The sequence below is a fragment of the Channa argus genome, chromosome 8, assembly GCF_033026475.1.
Source record: "Channa argus isolate prfri chromosome 8, Channa argus male v1.0, whole genome shotgun sequence".
NCBI lineage: Eukaryota > Metazoa > Chordata > Actinopteri > Anabantiformes > Channidae > Channa > Channa argus.
The window spans coordinates 8,407,814-8,425,206 of record NC_090204.1 but is presented as its reverse complement, the minus strand read 5'-3'; the positions used below and the strand labels follow the sequence as shown (position 1 = coordinate 8,425,206).

The 17,393-nt window shown below is 40.7% G+C and overlaps 1 protein-coding gene across 3 annotated transcripts in view; it reads left to right on the top strand.

Moving 5' to 3' along the window:
- ssbp4 (single stranded DNA binding protein 4) overlaps window positions 1-17,393 on the top strand; it is an 84,166-nt gene that overhangs the window by 50,969 nt on the left and 15,804 nt on the right. For all 3 annotated transcript variants that reach the window (XM_067513595.1, XM_067513593.1, XM_067513594.1), the window contains exon 5: window positions 11,317-11,406. In XM_067513595.1, the coding sequence (XP_067369696.1) occupies window positions 11,317-11,406 (90 nt within the window). The remainder of the gene's footprint in view (window positions 1-11,316; window positions 11,407-17,393) is intronic.

Here is a 17,393-nt window from a genome sequence, read left to right as displayed (position 1 = left end):
CAGACCATCCATTGTCTCGGGAATGAAGCTTGCTGTCTCCCCTCACCTCCTCCTCCTCCTGTCTGGCAGTAGACCGGGTTAGGTGGTGTTTGGCTTCTGGGTCCTTAAGGCCACTGGGTTTAAAGACTCAAGCCTGGCTAACCCCAAGTCCAGGACAGGTGAACAGACTAAACTTGACAGTAGAACTGGTGGAAATCGGAACACTGTTTTCAAGGACAAATAGTACTTGACACATGTCTTTGTCTGCTATTACAAGCATGTAAGTCTGCTGGCTTTGCCTGCAAGGCTGTTTAATTGAACTGGATTTATTATTATGAGACTAAGACGTGGTGTTTAATGTGTAATTCAAACCAATCAATCATCTTGATACCTATTATTAGGTGGATGTGCTACAAAACATGCTAAAGAAATGCTCAAATATTTCACAATTTATATGTGTCGCTTTTTCACAGCTTTAGCCTCCTGGTGTGTGCTTTGTGTGTAAGTAATTCTAACAATGTGTATGTTGGTGTGACAGAAGAGATGGCACACATGAAATTCCCTATCACTGCTTTATGTTCATTTCTATTTTTATCACAATATGTGAATCAGCTCTCATCAGTCGTAAGTTTTGAGGTGGAGTTGGTCCACACGGTGCTGTCTCTGGGATATAAAATGGAAATTGCTAACGCATGTCTTTATGTGTGTATGTTTCTGCGTGTCTCACATGCCCAACCCCCTAATGTCTGGAGCTCAGGAGAACTTCTCCTGTGGGAATGCCTCTTCCTGCCCAGCTCGACATACACGCTCACACACTTTAAATAGAAATGGGGTGAGTGGATCAGACTGGCGTGGGATGGTTTTAAATGTCTGGTCAGTATCTATTGGTTGCTAAACATAAGTGTTTGGCACACAGACTCGGCTCAGAGTGGAGGGTTGAGAATATGGACTGAATGTCAAATGTGCAGGCGTGAATCTGTTATTACAGAACAGAATAAAAATTACCCTGTGACTGGAATATTTTCTCACTCATTTAGGTGTTTGCATTCCTCATTTACCCTATTCTCACATAATGCAGGATAATATGTGTAAATTTGTAATTGTTCCAGGTAAAGATGTGACGTCCACAATGTTGCTTTGGGCACTGTGGAATGTGTACAGCCCGATTGTAATTCCCCGACTGCTCTCTCCCTCTTCATTTTTTATGTTCACAGTATATGGTACCACCACTTCCCTCTCCTTTTCATCTTGCACCTTCTTAGATCTGCAGAAATAAAATCCAGTTGTGTGAGCAAAACATGGGAAAACGAGCGAGAGAGAGACAGAGAGAGAGAGAGAGAGAGAGAGAAAGAGAAGTGAGCGGGAGAATATGAAAGAATGCCAAAGAATAAGAAGGAGGTAGATATTGCTAACAAGGTTGCCAGAGACTCTTTTCATTTTTAATAGTCCCGTAGGAGGTCTGGCTGATAAAGTGTTATGTTATATTATTATATCTTGGCAAAGTTGGAGCTGAAACAGATTCCAACAGTAGCGAATGTGAAAGTGAGTCTGTAGGTTAGCTAAACTGCAGCCAAATGAATGGACAGGACCTTTGAGTTTGAACAGATACATGTACATGTGTATTTAAGATTTTCTATGGGAGACATGTTAGCAGCTTTGACATTTAAGTAATGGGTTAGTGTAGATAAATCATAAACTATTGTTCAAGGTTTTATTTAATTAATCCTGGTGTTCCCTAGTAATCCATCCGCCATCTCTCATAAGCTTCCTTTTTACTTAATAAACACTTAGAAACTTAATAAACACTTTGAAACTTTAAACTCCCTTTTTCACTTAATAAACAACATAGAACCTACATTACTGGACTTCCCCAGAAAACACTGCGATTGTAGGGTCAGTGTCATGCAGACTTTCATATTGAAAATGGTTCTGGCCTAAAAGAACACGCTTGTATTCACAGTAGAAAGAAGTCCATCACAAATGCTTTTGCACATACAGTATTTGCGTTTGCACAAACACAGCATTTTGCAAGATAGCTACACACTGACAACAGTTAAGTAAGGTTCAACTCTTTTTGAATGATAGATTTTGACCTGCCCTGCATCACTCGATGGGCCTCATTCAGCCGAATGAGGGTGCTGTATGTTTTCGTACTGGGTTTAAGTTAGGTGAACATCATTATAGACCTGTAGGACACCAGGACACGTTTCAATGCTAACCTTGAACATTTTACATTTGACATTGTCTCACCTTTCTTTTATATGCTACTATGTGCTACGGCTGGTGATCTCTGCAAATGTTCAGATTTGATGCAAACATGTAAAATTACACATTTTAAATACAGAACTCTGGCATCTGTTTACATAAGATATGCTTGTTTTAGTGGATTACAGCAACTTACCACAGCAATGAATTGTTCATAATCACCATTAATATGTAATATAATTGAAAATAAATATGACTTATTTTTCTACTATGTTTAATCAGATCCTTTTATTATTTTTGTTATTATTGTTTCCTTAGGTGTTAGTACGACCAGTGAAACCATTCTGCGTGTTATCTTCTACTGATGTTTACTCTAATTACCACTTTTATAATTCTTAATATCTTTCTAAGCTCTCATTATATTTGTTATGATCGTTTACTACTATCGATATTCCTTATTATGTTCAGTTGGAAATGCAGAATATGTTGGAGCTAGAATCCAAGCAAATATTTAAACTTAAGTAGAACAATTATAAAAATGTGGTGGTGTCTACAATTGAGCGTAAACAGTACAGCGTAGGATGTGTGAACATGAACATAGATGTTTAAACCTACAGCAAATAAATATTTGCAGGTATGTAAATGTCACTAGATGTTGTGATGTAAATCACAGATATGCAAGTCACTTAAAATTGCTTGCTAAATGTCATTGTGTGTGGTGTGAATACAATCATATGCATAGTTGTTTCCCCATGTGCTCAAGTGCATGTACGATGTATGTATGTTTTAATGTTTCAAGGAAAATTATATTGTTCAATGTAACAATCAGTGCATTCCTGGTGATGAATTGTTGATTGTATTTACGTAACTTTTGTGGTACCAGCTTTCCCTCGACTGTTCCTAGAATTTTATTCCAGAAACCCCAGACAGCGGCTTTGAACCTGTTGAATTTCTGCTGTGGTTTTTTTGTACGTTCAGGTGTAAAGATTGAAAATGACAATGAAAGTGGTGGCAGGGGTTGAGGTTTTGTAGCTGAAAATAGTGAGCATCTCACTTAGTTGGCAAAATGTGACATGTATTTTGGCTGCATTGCATTGTGGCTGAGCAGAAGATATCTTTGCTTCTTTTCTAATGTATTTCACACTTAGTGAATGTTAGTCTAAAAGGGCAGCTGGTGAAAGATAAGTGTGCTCTTTTTATTCTTGGGTACGGATATTTATTTTACATTTGTCCTAAAAATAATTAAACACACCCACAAAGTCAATGTACATTATTTTTAATACTGATTCCATTAGTGTTTGTGGGTGCTTTTACATGCTTGTGTGTGACCTCACCTGTTAAGTGGCCTTTCAGAGGATGATCTACCTGCTCCATCCTGATCCGTAGCCCTCTCTAACCTGCAGAGCAGAGTGTTTACTGAAGCCCTGCTGGATACAGACTCCACTTCTGGACTCAGTGAATAAGAGCTGTGGTAGCGTGACACCAGCCAGTTATTTTGGATGACAGGAGAGAGATAAAGCATGATAAAATCATTTTACCTAACTCTCTCCCCTGTCTCTTTCCCTCGTCGCTTAAACACCTTTCTTTCTTCTACTGTATTCTTCACATTAGGTTTTTGTCTCCAAGCTCCAAGCATTCTATTATTCCCTAATTAGCAGCATTAATAATCTTCAATTAGGCATATAGCTTTGAGTGCATGTTGAAGTCTGCCTTGTTCATTCTGTGTGTGCGTGTGTGTGTGCAGACATGCGTCATCATGACACCCTGTCTTCTGATTCTCTTGTGGCTTTCCACCCAACACCAACTGCTTAATGAGGGAGTGAAAGGCCACGGGCAGAGGAGGCAAGGGGGTGGGGTGTGCATATCAGTGAGTGTGACTGTGCGTGTGCATGTGCATGTGTGTGTGCAGTAGGCCTGTGTGTTTGTGTGTAATTAAAGAGCAGTGCCAGCAGGGGGGACCTGTGTTAGAAAGGGTCACCAGGGCTAGCAGCAGGCCATCGCCAACCTTTGGTCATTAACTACAGACACTGGCAATATAGGTGTTTGTGTGTGTGTGTGTGTATCATAGGGCAACTACTAAATGACTTTACATCAAATGTTTTACTCAGTTTATGCATATTTATCTCTCTTCAATTTTTCTTATAGGTTTCTTAAAGTTCCTTATAGGACTGAGCTCAAACCTTCCATGGCTGGAAAAAGTTATTGTTATTACTTATTGTTCTATGGATTATTTGTATTAATCCATTGACTGTTTAGTCTAAATGCTTTAGTAAATTGTTGAATATTATCCATCCAACTATTTTGCAGAACCCAAGGCAATATTTCACATAGCTTGTTTTGTATAAACAGCTTTCTATATAACCCAAATATGTTGTACTTACAGTTACTGAGAACAGGAAAGTGAAACAATGAAAAAGGAAAATTTTTGAATTAATTAAAGATTAGTTCATTATGAAAATAGTTAAAAATAAATTGGGACCGTTGTGATATGTCAAATAAGCAAATTAACTTATTTTTTAATATACAGGATGTTATTTATTACCAACTTGGGTTTTATTTAATCATGATTTGCATTGGTTAGCGTCATCTCTCGGGTTACAGTAAAGGGACTGTATTCACTGAACTCTAGAAAAGCTGCTAAAACAAAGTCCAAAAGTGCATGAAATGATCAGATATTTAGAAAAAGGTTATAAACAAGCCAGGTTACCCACTTTGAACCCTTTATTTTGTCTGTAAGTCCAACAGTAAGCAAATAATCTACTACTTCAAGTACAGTATTTCAGAGATCAACCAAGGAGTTGTTTATGAACTGTGCTGAATGTCTCGAACTCACAGCTCCTGTTTGCCATTTTTTTATACTCCAAATAAGTAAGCTAACTTGGAGGGTTTTTAAAATCCTGCAGTCAGACTGTGCATGTCCAATAATATCAGTGACCAAAACTAAGTTGTCAAAATGCAAATTATCTTTGTTCTTGTTGTTTATTGGCTGTTTTTCTTTATTCGTTTTGGGTTGTTTTGTCTGTTGTGTGTAGTAGATCCCTTCAGTCATTCTGTCAGCTGCCATCCATCCCGCAGAGAGCCACCACATCAATATCTTGTTTACAGGAGGCAAGAATTGACAAGCAGAATTGTGTGTGTTTCTGCATTTGTTTCATCTCAAAGCAGTTTTTCCAAGTGTTATGTGTGTTTATATCTTCCCCCAAATGTGTGTATGTATTTTGCCTTCTGCACTTACAAAGTGTGTTGTCTTTCCTGTCAGCTAGTGTGTGTATTGCCATAGGTGGATTTGTTAGCCTGAGAGGCAGCAGTGGAAGTTAAGGCAGATGATCCAGGGCAGAAAAGGGAGAGCTGGGCAATGTCCCCCAGCCACAGTGCTTTCCCTCTGGGCTTCTAGCTTGGAGCAGTGCCTTGGTAGCTGGGAGGCAGCTTCAGGCTCCTGGGGCCCTGATGCTGGGAGGAGATGTTTTAGAATTGGGAGGAGGGATATGTGTATTTGTGTACTTTGTTTGTGTGTGTTCTGTGGGGGGATCACAAACAGATTTGTTTACTGCTAATTAATTCACCTGATTGACATAGCAGATGCCAGAGTAATGGGAAGGCAGCAGTGTGTGTGTGTGTACGTGTGTGGTATATACAGTACATTCCTTTGCATGCAAATTTTTTCTGCATACCTTTGTGTGTTGTACGCATGGATGCCTGTACAGGGAGTGGCTCCTGCTATCAAGGGCATTTCCGTGTCGGAGGGCTGGGAGTTGGGTTTCTGGCAGAGCTACCCGGTAGCTCTCTGTCTTCTATCGATTAGACCCGTCTGTCGTCCGGCAGCCCTGCTTACACACTCCTGCCTCTCTACTAATCTTTATAGAGTTGACTTTGCTGACAGAGTTATTGGAGCACTTGAAGCTGAGGGGAGAGGAGGAGAAAGAGGGCTGTGACAGAAGGACAAATGTGGGAGATGGAAGGAGAGGGTGATGGTGATGACAGTCAGGAGAGGTGTAGAGAGGAATTCCTGGTTTATTTAAGGAAATTACAGAGATGTGGTCGGCAGTCAGTTTTTCTACAGATCACTCCACAAATTACAGACGATTACATATATGGACACACAATGAAGTGTCCATTCAAGCATCCATCTACATATCTCTCTTTGTACCCCCACGGATCTCAGTATTTATAGTAGTATAGTAGTAGTACAGTAGTATTTATAGTTTGATAAATCTTAACTCTCTTTGCATAAAGTTCTTTATATTAACAGTTTTAACCCATCTGCATTTTCAGCAGAATTCACAGTCTGTGCTTTTTGTGTAACTATGGAGCAAATGGAGAATGAAAGAGAGAGAGAGACACATAGAGCCCTTGTGTGAATAATGTAAGCTCATAGAAGAGTTGAACTGGACTGTGTGTGTGTGTGTGTGTGTCTTTGTGAATGTGGTGTGTGAGCTGGGTGTTCAGAGCCTTAGGGTGCCAGTATGGACTTTAAACATTCTTATATGTTTCTGTGTATGTTTGACATACAGAGATGATGTTTGTGTGGGGAGAGGGATGCTGAGAAGTCAGGCAGGTCATACTGAGACTTTATGATTTGAGAAAAAAAAGTCGCACACACATTTTCACACACAAACACACTCACAGAACTAGTAACAGGTCTGTATCAGTGTTGTTGTGGCCAGCAGGTAGCAGTGTGTTGGTCTGCTTGTCTGGACCGAGATAACAGCAGATCCATTACCCCCTGGAAGCCGAGGTCTGATCACTGCACAGATAGAGCCGCTCACTCACTGTCTGTGGGCTGTCCAGCCTCCACTGTGGTGCTAAAGAGGATCACAAAAAGGGGCCAAAGCAGAGCAGACCCCTTCTGTTTGGAAATTATCAAATACATGCTGTTTGATAACTACAGATGGGTTTTACTATTCAGGCTGCCAGTGGCTTTTTACTATCTGTACAAACTGTCTGAATGTACATGATGCTGACTAGTGAGATTCGCTCAAATTAGCTACAATATTTTAAGCACAAATGGAAATAATAATTAGTCTTTGCCCTAACCGTACGTACAGGTGTTTATATTGTATACAGCACCCAGGATAGAAGTCAACCCCCCACTACTTTTGAATTAGTTTGAAAGAGTCAAGACCCAATGAATAAACCATGTTTGTATGTTAGTCACATTAAGGACATTAAGGAGCAGTTGGTCTGCTTGGTTTAGCTTATAGAGACAGGGAAACAGTTTGTCTTTCTCACTCCATAGGTAATTTGTTACCTATGTGCTGCGCAGCATCTGTTAAGCTCACTAATTAACATCTTATGTATCATTTGTGTAATCTATACTAAGCTTAAGTATAAATATGGCTCCTAGCCACAAAGTAGCACCACTTGTACGTACAGTGCTAGAAGGTATCTAACTGTCTTCCTACTGGCTTTATATTAACTGTATTAGTCTTAAAATGAATGTCCAACATATCCAAGTATTCCTTTAAACACATTGCTTCATGATCTAATAGACATTCATGGACCTAAGCTTATACCTTTAAGCAGCAACCTTTAAGCAGATCTTTTTTTCTATTATGGGCCAAAGAGATGGACCAGCTGAATTGAAATGAATGAAGATAATATGAAATGTGTGTTTGATTTCTAGCAGTATGTTTTGAAGGTGGTGCTGAGAGAGTGAAATAGAGGAGTGTGAGGAGTTAAGACTGTGCAGGTATTGTGTATCAAGTTTGTGTGCAGAGAGAAAAAGGAGGGAGATACCAGTGGCAAACAGGGCCGCTATCAAAAGCCACAGGCTGCTTTAATCTCCATCTCTTTTCTCTTTTTTTCGTCTTCTTTCTTTTTCTGTTCTCATTTTTTCTTTTCTCTCTCTCCGCCTTTCTCTCTCTTTCTCTCGCTCTCTGTCCCTCTCTCTCCCTCTGCTCCCTGGCCATGCTGATGATTGACGGCCTGAGGGTTTTAATGGGCACTGGAGAGCAGGAGCTGAGGTCGGGGTTGTCATGGCAACTAGGAGAAGGGGCCTTGTGCTGCTGCTTCACCTGAGTACTGTGGAGTCTCGTTGGCTGGCTGAGGCAGGCAGCCCCACGCACGCACCACACACATGCACGCACACACACACACCCATCACACACACACTCTTGCCACACATACCAGCACCACTTCCATTCACTCTTCCTCCTCCCTCTGAGATGCCCTGCCGTGCATCCAACCGTCTCTGGCCTCTCTTCTTTTTATCACTTTCATTTGCATCCTCCTTTTCTCTTTTTCTCTATTACTATCTCTCTGCTGATTCCTTAATGCCCTTCATTACAATGCAGCCAGTTAACTGTGTGTGTATGTTAAGTGTTTAGCTTATTGTTTCTGCTGTCCCGTAGTTTGATAACAACCCAAAGTAACATGCTTTTGACAGTCCTGTTGAGGCCAAAAGTGTCCTGCCCCCCCACCTTGTTTTTGTTAGAGATCATGGAAAGTTCATTAATCACCCAACTGATTTAATTCTCTCTGCTGTCTGTACAGTAAAGGACTTTACCTTAAAGAGAATCAAGGACAGACCTGTGGAAACCATGGCTAAATAAACATTTAAAGAAACTGAGAACAACTCTAGTATCAAAGTGTAATCACACCACATGTAAATATACCCTGGGATAATTAGACTTGACCCACAATTTGGATGACCCCAGAGGACCTAACCATAGCATGGACACTAGCTACTGTACTAAACAGAAGCCAAAGAAAAGAGTAGCAATAGATTTCCCTTTCCCCCTGCTTTCATTTAACAGTTCACATTGGCCATCTCAACTGGTGGCTGCTGTAGCTCAGTCCCCAGTCCCAGCTATATGTCAAACTCTCTCTGGGCAAGACACTGAACCCTAGTTCCTCCCAGCTGTGCAGTGCCAGTCCAAGCCTGGTAGAAATTGGCCATCCAGCGTAAAAACTGTGCTAAATCAACATGCGGATGATGATTTGCTGTGGTGACCCTGAACTCATGGGATAAGCCAAAAGGACAAAAAAAAAAAATTGGCCATCTCAACTCAAGAAAACATATTTTCCTGGCACTGTCTGTACACTCCTTTACTTTCTGGGTTAGTATACTCTTGACTTCCTCCTCTCCATGCTTGTACTCACCCGCAAACATACACACATATCCACAGACGCATAGTGTTCTTCACTGTCCAACCTCTCATCACTCTTTGAGATCTCTCTTTCTGTCTGACTGTTTAAATGTATGTCTCCTTTTCCTGCTTGTGGATGTACATGTCTATAGTCTCTAAGTCTCTTATGTTTCAATCAGCGTCCCATTGATTCACACCCTCTTACTAGGGCTAGGGCTGTGTGTGTGTGTGCGTGTGCGTGTGTGCGCGTGTTTGCCGTGGCCCCAGGGCCTGTTACTGACTGGGCCATGCAGGTCAGCTGAAGGATGGAGGGATTGTAAGTGAAGCTTTAGATACAGATGGGGGAGGGATGGGAGGAGCACCATGCACGTGTGTTTGACTCTGATTGTTCAGTAGAGAATAGGTTTTATGAAACAGGGATATTAACACTATTAACGATTCCCTAGTTCCTCTGTGATTGAGCAACAAGTCATTTAGCTTAATCACTGAAATGATTCATACGATCATTTTCTGATGATTCCCTAGTTAAGGTTTGGTTACATTTAGGCATCTAGACTACTTAAGGATAGAAAAAAACATTCACCATGCGTAAAAGAAACTAACATTGAATGCTGTAAGAGATGCATGCCGCACTGTGGGGTGTCAACATAAAACATTTGTATGACAGGTTGCTAAGTAGTTTAACAGTCAATCATTACTGTTATTTTTCCTCTGAGGACAGTGTGTCATTAGGGGATAAGTCTGCTTGTGTGTTTAAAAACCCTGTTTCCCAGTATAGTGGCCTCAATGAAATTATGTGCCATTGTTTTATGAATATGGTTGTATGACAATAATGATATCTTGAATTTTGAATCCTGTAGCTTGTAACTTGGAACTTTCTTGTTGCCTTCTCTCACCACTCTGGCCTTGTGTGAATGTCGAGCTCTGACAAAGCAGTTATGACCAAACTCTGACTGTCAGCCTCGCTGCCTCAGAAGAAAACCAGAGCAGCGAGTGTCACATCTGTCTTCTCCCCACTGCTGAAAATCATTATAATTGAGAGGGAAGATGAAGGAAATACTGCAGAAATATATTTAGAGGACATATTCACACAGGGGGTTGCATGCAGTATAAAAGAAGTTGTATAAATCATATATCATAATAGTGATTTACATTTTTTATACATTACACATCAATATGAAATGAGACTAAAACACTGCTTAGAATTTATTATATAATGTAGCATGGAGAAGTGCTGAAATCATTGAAAACTTGAAGAAGTCTTTTTCTTGACATTAATGCTTTGGCATTTGGAAATCAGATGTTTAGCATATTATAATAAATGGAAAAAGTAGAGAGACATCTACCAAACAACGCATAGTTTTGGTTTTGATAGTGAAATTTAATGCAACCATGGAAGGTTTTTAATTTATAGTACTTGCAGAAAGTTAGGACTAATTTTATTCAGAAGTGGTGTAAATTTACAGCTTGAAACAAATGCAGCAACAGACTTCTTTTTAGCTCACTGGAGTAGAGCAAATGTGAGCAGATCTGACACAGTTCATCTCTTGTGTGTTAGAGAAATGAGCAGATGCTGTACATTAGTATGACTTGTCCTGCTCATAACCCTGCAACCAACAGCATCTTACCCCATTTTCATGTTCAGCTGGTTCAGAAAAGGTGATTGATCTCACTGTCTGTTAAACTGCAGCGATGCATCATAGAAAGTCGTTTACTGAAACCTAAAGCCTGTACGTTCTTCTTAATCCGCATCTTGACATGTTCTGGGCTTGTTATCGAATAACTATCTCTCTGACCAAATAATCATATCTTCATTAGTTGTCCGTAATTGCCCCATTTGTGTCCAGAAATTCACTGGGTGTAATCAGGCTTGGAAGTTTTGTGGCAACAACTTTATGATCACCACATCGCTCTTTCCATTATTTTCAGTAAACATAGGATTATTTTAACACCGTGCTGATTGCTGTTTTGTCCTGCGATTCTGTGCTGCTCCACCAATTACTAAAAAAACTTTCTTTTTTCTTTTTTCTTTTTTGCCTTTCAGAGTGCGGCTGCTGCCCCCAGCCCAGTGATGGGCAACATGCCACCCAATGATGGTATGCCAGGGGGACCCATGCCCCCGGGCTTCTTTCAAGTAAGCAAGGAGAAAAACTTTCTAAAACTTTCAAAGTTCATCCTTTACCCACCCCCAACTTCACCTATCACACACCCTGACCACCCCTCCACCCATCTCATATCCATCGCTAAGCCTATCCTTCTGTCTCCTCCTCCTTTTTTAGCCCCTTTAGCTGTCCTAATCCCTGTCCAGATGTTCCCTTTTCTGTCTCTCTGCCTCTGTCCCATATGTCCATGTTTGGGTTGTTAACTCCTGATGTTCTGCCTGATGCTGTAGATGTGCAGAGAGACTCCTGAAGACTTTTTTTCTGATACACTGGGTTTGCCTGAATACAAAATGCTTTATTAGTATTTGGCTTAGGAGAGGGGAGGAGAGGAGGCTATTTTTTCTGGTTTGTGTTTAATTCCTCCTGTCATCAGTGTTCTCTGAAAGCTGTCTTGAAGGCTGACGAGGTCGCACACGTTCTAGTTGTGTTTCCATCACTCTCTCCTTTCTCCCTCATTTGCAAACACACACGCACAAGCATTATTTGACACTTTGACACACATTAAACTAGTAAAATATCTACACCCCCAAAGATGTTCACACAATCGCTGAAGGTGAAAAGAGCACTGAAAAATAACATTCAGTAATTCTTGCACTTATTAAAGTCTTAATTTAGGTTATTGTTGTGAAAAAGTTTAAAAGCAGTTGCACTTAAAAGCCACTTGCAAATATTATTTTGACACATCATACTATTAGCAGTGCTAGCTTTGGGAATAGTGTTTTTTTAACCAACTCAAAGACATAAAGTTGTGTTTTTATTTAATTGGCAGGACAGGCAGAAGGTGTTTCAATTGGGATTCTTTTTTTCTAGTAGCCCAAAGGTTTCAGTGTATGTCATATGACTGCAGTATTGCAGGTTTGAGTGCAGATGGAGACTTTTGCTGCGCTTTATTCCTCCCTCTCATTTCGCACGTTTCCTCTCATCTCTTAAAGGAACTGTAAAATAGAGGTATGGATGGCCAGAGAGAGAATCTGTCTCTCTTTAGATGAGAAGATTATCACCATTCTCATATATTTGTCATCATTCAGGTTAACATAGCACATAACTTAAAATCAGAGGAAACATATAGCCTAGCTCTGTCCGGAGCAGCACCTCTAGAGCTCACTTTTTAATTAATTATGTTTACACATTTAATTTCATTTTAACAAACATTTTGACAAATCTCGCCTGAACTATTTCTTTAAGAGTTAGGATAAACTATTCTTATTATAAAATCATTAATGGAATTTTTAGCTATGAAATCATTAATTGCTTAATCAGTTTATCAGCATCATATGAATTGCAAGTGCCAAACAGTCATTGGTTTTGTCAGATGGGAAGATTTGCTGCTTTTTCTTGGTTTTCTATATCAGTGTTGTGATTATCTTTGGCCAATAGTCAGACCACACAAGTGATTTTATGACCTTATCACCTTGGGCTCTGAGAAACCACTATTATCACTTAATCATTAAATGATTAAAAAAAAAAAAAAAAAAAGCAAAGATGTCTTTTTTAAAATAAAATATAGAGTATTTTGTTATTGTCTTGTCAGAATAACAAAGTGTACATTTTACCACGAAGCTTTACATAGTACAAGTAATTAAGCATGTTTTACTTTAATTCACTGGTATAGGACGTTTAGTATGCTTGATGTATGATGTAAGTGCATACAGTGCGGAACTGTGCAGCCATTTGACTTTGTTGTCTTGTACTGGCTGATTGGCAGCATGTCATGTGCTGTGTGTGCGTGTGCGTACGAGCTGGGGTGGAGAATGTTAATGATGTATGAGCAGTGAGCTGGGCAGGGAGAAAGCTATCTGATGGTGTAGCGTGTGTGACATTGCTTTCCATAAATAGACCCTGTGTGCATGGCAGACAGACAGACAGGCAGAATGCTCAGAAGGGAGAGAGGGAGAAGAAAGAAGGGATGGATGGTTTCCTTCTCTTCCTGTTTCTTCTCTCTGCTTAGCTCAGCTAGTTAAAGAAGCAGAGCAAGCAAAAGGTGGAGAACACAAAAAATTATGAACACGGAGTATGCACAGTGCAAACAAAATGCTGTCTATGCTGCTTCAAACTTTACATCAGATCTGTAAATCGACCGGACACTTGTGTAACGTGGTTAAATGTGCCATAGCATGATTATTTGTCATTTTTCATCTGAAGCAAGAGCTACAGTCACACACACTGCTCTCCTAGGTGGCTGAGAGTCACTCACTGATGAACTAATGGTTGCAGTCCACACTGAAAGTGCAGGCTACAGGCTTTTCTGCATTTTACTTGTTCATTCAGGTGAAGACGAAGCAGTTTTGTTTTTTGTTTTTATCATTCCCTCCGCTACATAGTTTACTCACATTCTCCTCTTACTACTCTCTGGCAGACTAGAGGTAAGGTCAGTCGAATAATATTGTGAAATTTCCATGCTTGTAGTTTAGAGAGTGAAATAATCAAGCTCTGAAATTTTTAGTAAAATGAACAATTTTTTCGCTGTGGAGTTGTGAATGGATTGTGTCTACAAATACAGAGTTTTCTGCTTTAGTCGTTTCTCATCTTAACTTTGGTTGGGCTTTCCCTCAGCACCTTCTTCCTCTCCTCTATTTGTTGTTCGCCTGGCATCCTTCTCCATGACATTTCATCATTCTCTCCATTTTTATTGTCTTTCAAACTATAATTTTCTCACTCTCACAAACTGCTTCAGTGATACTTGCTTACTCACCGGCTCTGTTGTGTGTTAACTGTTCATGTGTGCTCTGTGTGTGTTGCAGAAATTCCCCCATTTGTACTTGCACAGTAATTAACATAGGTGACCCCAACACTGTTATTGGCTATAGTCCTGGGAGAGAGGGATGAGGGGCAAAGGAGGAACAGAGGAGGAAAATTGAGGTGGAGGGAGGGGGAGGAGAGCATCCACTGTGGTGTCTGTGGTGTACGCTTTTGGTATATAATCCTCCTCTTCTCAGCAAAAGTCCATAGCTGCTGCATCATGGCCCTGTGGGGAGGACAAGCAGAGGGGGGAGATGACAGGGAGGGGGTGAGATTGAGGGAGGAGAAGCTGTGAGGAGAGACAGAGTTAATGACAGAGAGGATAAGGAAAAGAAAGTGGCAGAGAGTGGAGGAGAGGACAGGACACTGAGACACCAGGAAAGTCTTTCAAAGTGTTCTGTATTGGCTTTCAGTGACGTGTGATCACAAAAATGACAGCTGATGACAATAGTGCACAATTGAGAGAATCACCTCCCATCTGCTGCTAGAACAGAAATGAAATATACTCTGTACCAGGAAAATGCTAAGCTTTACAGTACACTTTCATAATGTAGCTGATGTATAGGCAACTGGACTGAATAATGAGAAAAAGAGACTAAGTCTGGAAGGAACCATCATAAATAAGGCTTAGGCTCTGGTCCAGCAAAAAGCAAATTAGATAAAATCTGCTCTTTAGAGATTTATGTGGTCCATCTGTGAAATAATGCCCCAAAAATCCCTCTTTGTTGACCTTATTCTCTGATCTACACGTGGTGTGTCAGGTACTCAAAAAACTTAATATGCTCCATTAAGTATAAAAACCAGTTAGGGTCATACGGCCTCTTTTTACTAAACTGGAATCTCGTCCTCTTTCCAAAAAAGGGATCCCAAGTCAAGGGCAGTGTGTTTTACTGCAGGTAATTGCGGCTCTTCAGGGACAACACCAAAAAGCACAACAAGAGGATCAGGGATAATTACACATTTAAGAACAAGCAACCCGGGTATCAAAGACAATTGAAGAACCTGTTCAAAGCTGACACAAGGCAGACACATGCTAAATTAGAGGGACATCTGCTCAGAGTCATTTATTTATCAAAGGTAAGATAGACATCACGGTTCATTCTAAATAGGTGTAGAAAACTTTAGGAATGAATGTGAGACTTAAAGGTCAGCTAAAGCTGTTTGGAGAATGGTGGCAAAGGTATTATTATCTGTAAGGGTCAAAGGTCATATGCTGGTGTTTGCTCAGTGACAGTGTTGGTACTTCAGGGGAGGATTTAGACTTCTACTTTGGAATCTTGTTGACTGGGGGACACAGAGGTAATTGGAGCATTGTTAGGTGTCTTTTGGGTGCAAAACATAGCATGTAGTGCCCAAGTAGCCGAAATTCAACTAAGAGAGACTGTTTGACTTCCTTGACCAATGCACAAAAGGCTCCAACACTAGGTAGATAAAAGCTCTTTGCAACTTTTTAATCTGTATGTGAAATGGCGACCTGAATAGAAGATTCAAAAAGACAGAATTTAAAGGTCTCAGGTGAGTGTGTGCAGGAAAAACATTTCACTTCTGCTTGAACTAAAGCCACTGAGGAGAGGAGCCATCTTTGACTCTTATTGTCACCTAACAAGTCTCCTTGAATGACAGACACTTAAAAAGGAGAGGAAAATGTTTTCCGTCCATTGTCTGCCTGTAGCCACTGTGACTTAGTTCAGACACGTTGATAACAGTCACTACAGTTAAACAGTGATTTGAATGTAGCCTTTGTCTCCTAATGTGCATGCTTCTTCCTATTCAGCAGCACCTGTCTGATATGACATGTTTTTTTTTTTCTTATTTTGATATATGTGTGAGAATTCACATTAACCACTCACACACACACACACACACATTTCTCTGTATGTTGGTGAAACTTCAGTTCTGAGCTTTGAATGCTCCTCTGAGAAAGGGATCACAGATATATATATAAATCATTTGGTGTCTTCCCAACATGTTTAAATGGTTGTCAGTGTTTCACGGACGTCCACAGGGAGAAAACACCCCGGTAACATATTCCTATCTCTGAGCTGACGTGCTGCCATGCTGTATACCATGAGCTAGCAGGAGACCTACTGCTGCCGCTGCCGCTCTCCCAGGAATGTTAGTAAGGAATGACAATGAGTGTGCACTGCCTCTGTGTGTGTGTCTGTGCGTGCATGTCTGTGTGTGTGTGTGTGTGTGTGTGTGTGTGTGTATGCGCGTGCAGTGCTGTTTCTCCTGGCTTTGTTTGTTGTGTTCAGTGATGCAGGCTGCTTTGTGTTCTCCCTCTCCGTTTGTGTGTGTGTGTGTGTGTGTGTGTGTATGTGTAGTAGTTTGACAGCAGTTACAGGCTGCCCTCTAGTGTTAGTAAATGTAAACATCAGAGGAAAACTCAGATGACTGGCACTCTTCCATCTCTCTGTATCTCTCTCTCTCTCTCTCTCTCTCTCGCTCTCTCTCTATCTATCTGTCTTTCACTGTGTGTGTTAGTGGTCCATCAGGGGCAGTGGTGTGGGTCTTCCTTAAGCTGGAATGAGTAGTGGGGAGGCGAGGGGGTTGTGTTGATGGGTTTGTGGTACTGTGCCAAGCTGTTATCTCCTTTGCCGGGTAGAAAATGATTTTATTAATTGCTTCATTTAACGCTCTCTCTCCCCCCCCCCCCACTACTCCTCTCCTGCACTAATACACAAACAACACCACACAAACACACACAAATTTGTACACGCTCAAACCAAGCTTGTCCTGCATAGACCTCTGTGACACTTTCAGTGTCTCTCTGCAGGGACCTGTAGAGAGAACAGTGCATCCATAAAGGCCATATGCTGGCCCATTCGGAGGTATTCATATGGAAGGCCCAGGGAGGCCCAGCCAGAGTAGCTATGGCACATTATATCCATTATGGCACATTATACAGATGAATAAGGGAGGACCACTGTGTGTGTGTGTGTGTGTGTGTGTGTGTGTGTGTGTGTGTGTGTGTGTGTGTGTGTGTGTGTCTGTGTGACGGACTGTGTATAATCTATATTGCAGGAAAGAAATCTGTTCACTTTCCTACTTTATATGAACTCAACTCCTATTGTGGAGGGAACACTGGTCCCCATGAGCTAAACTGATACATTTGAGTGTTAAGACTTGGGTTTTAGTAACGTTTTAGGTTAAAATTAGGTTATTCCTTAAGTAAAGCTTCATGAAATATATACTAGCCAATGCAATATCACAATCAAAG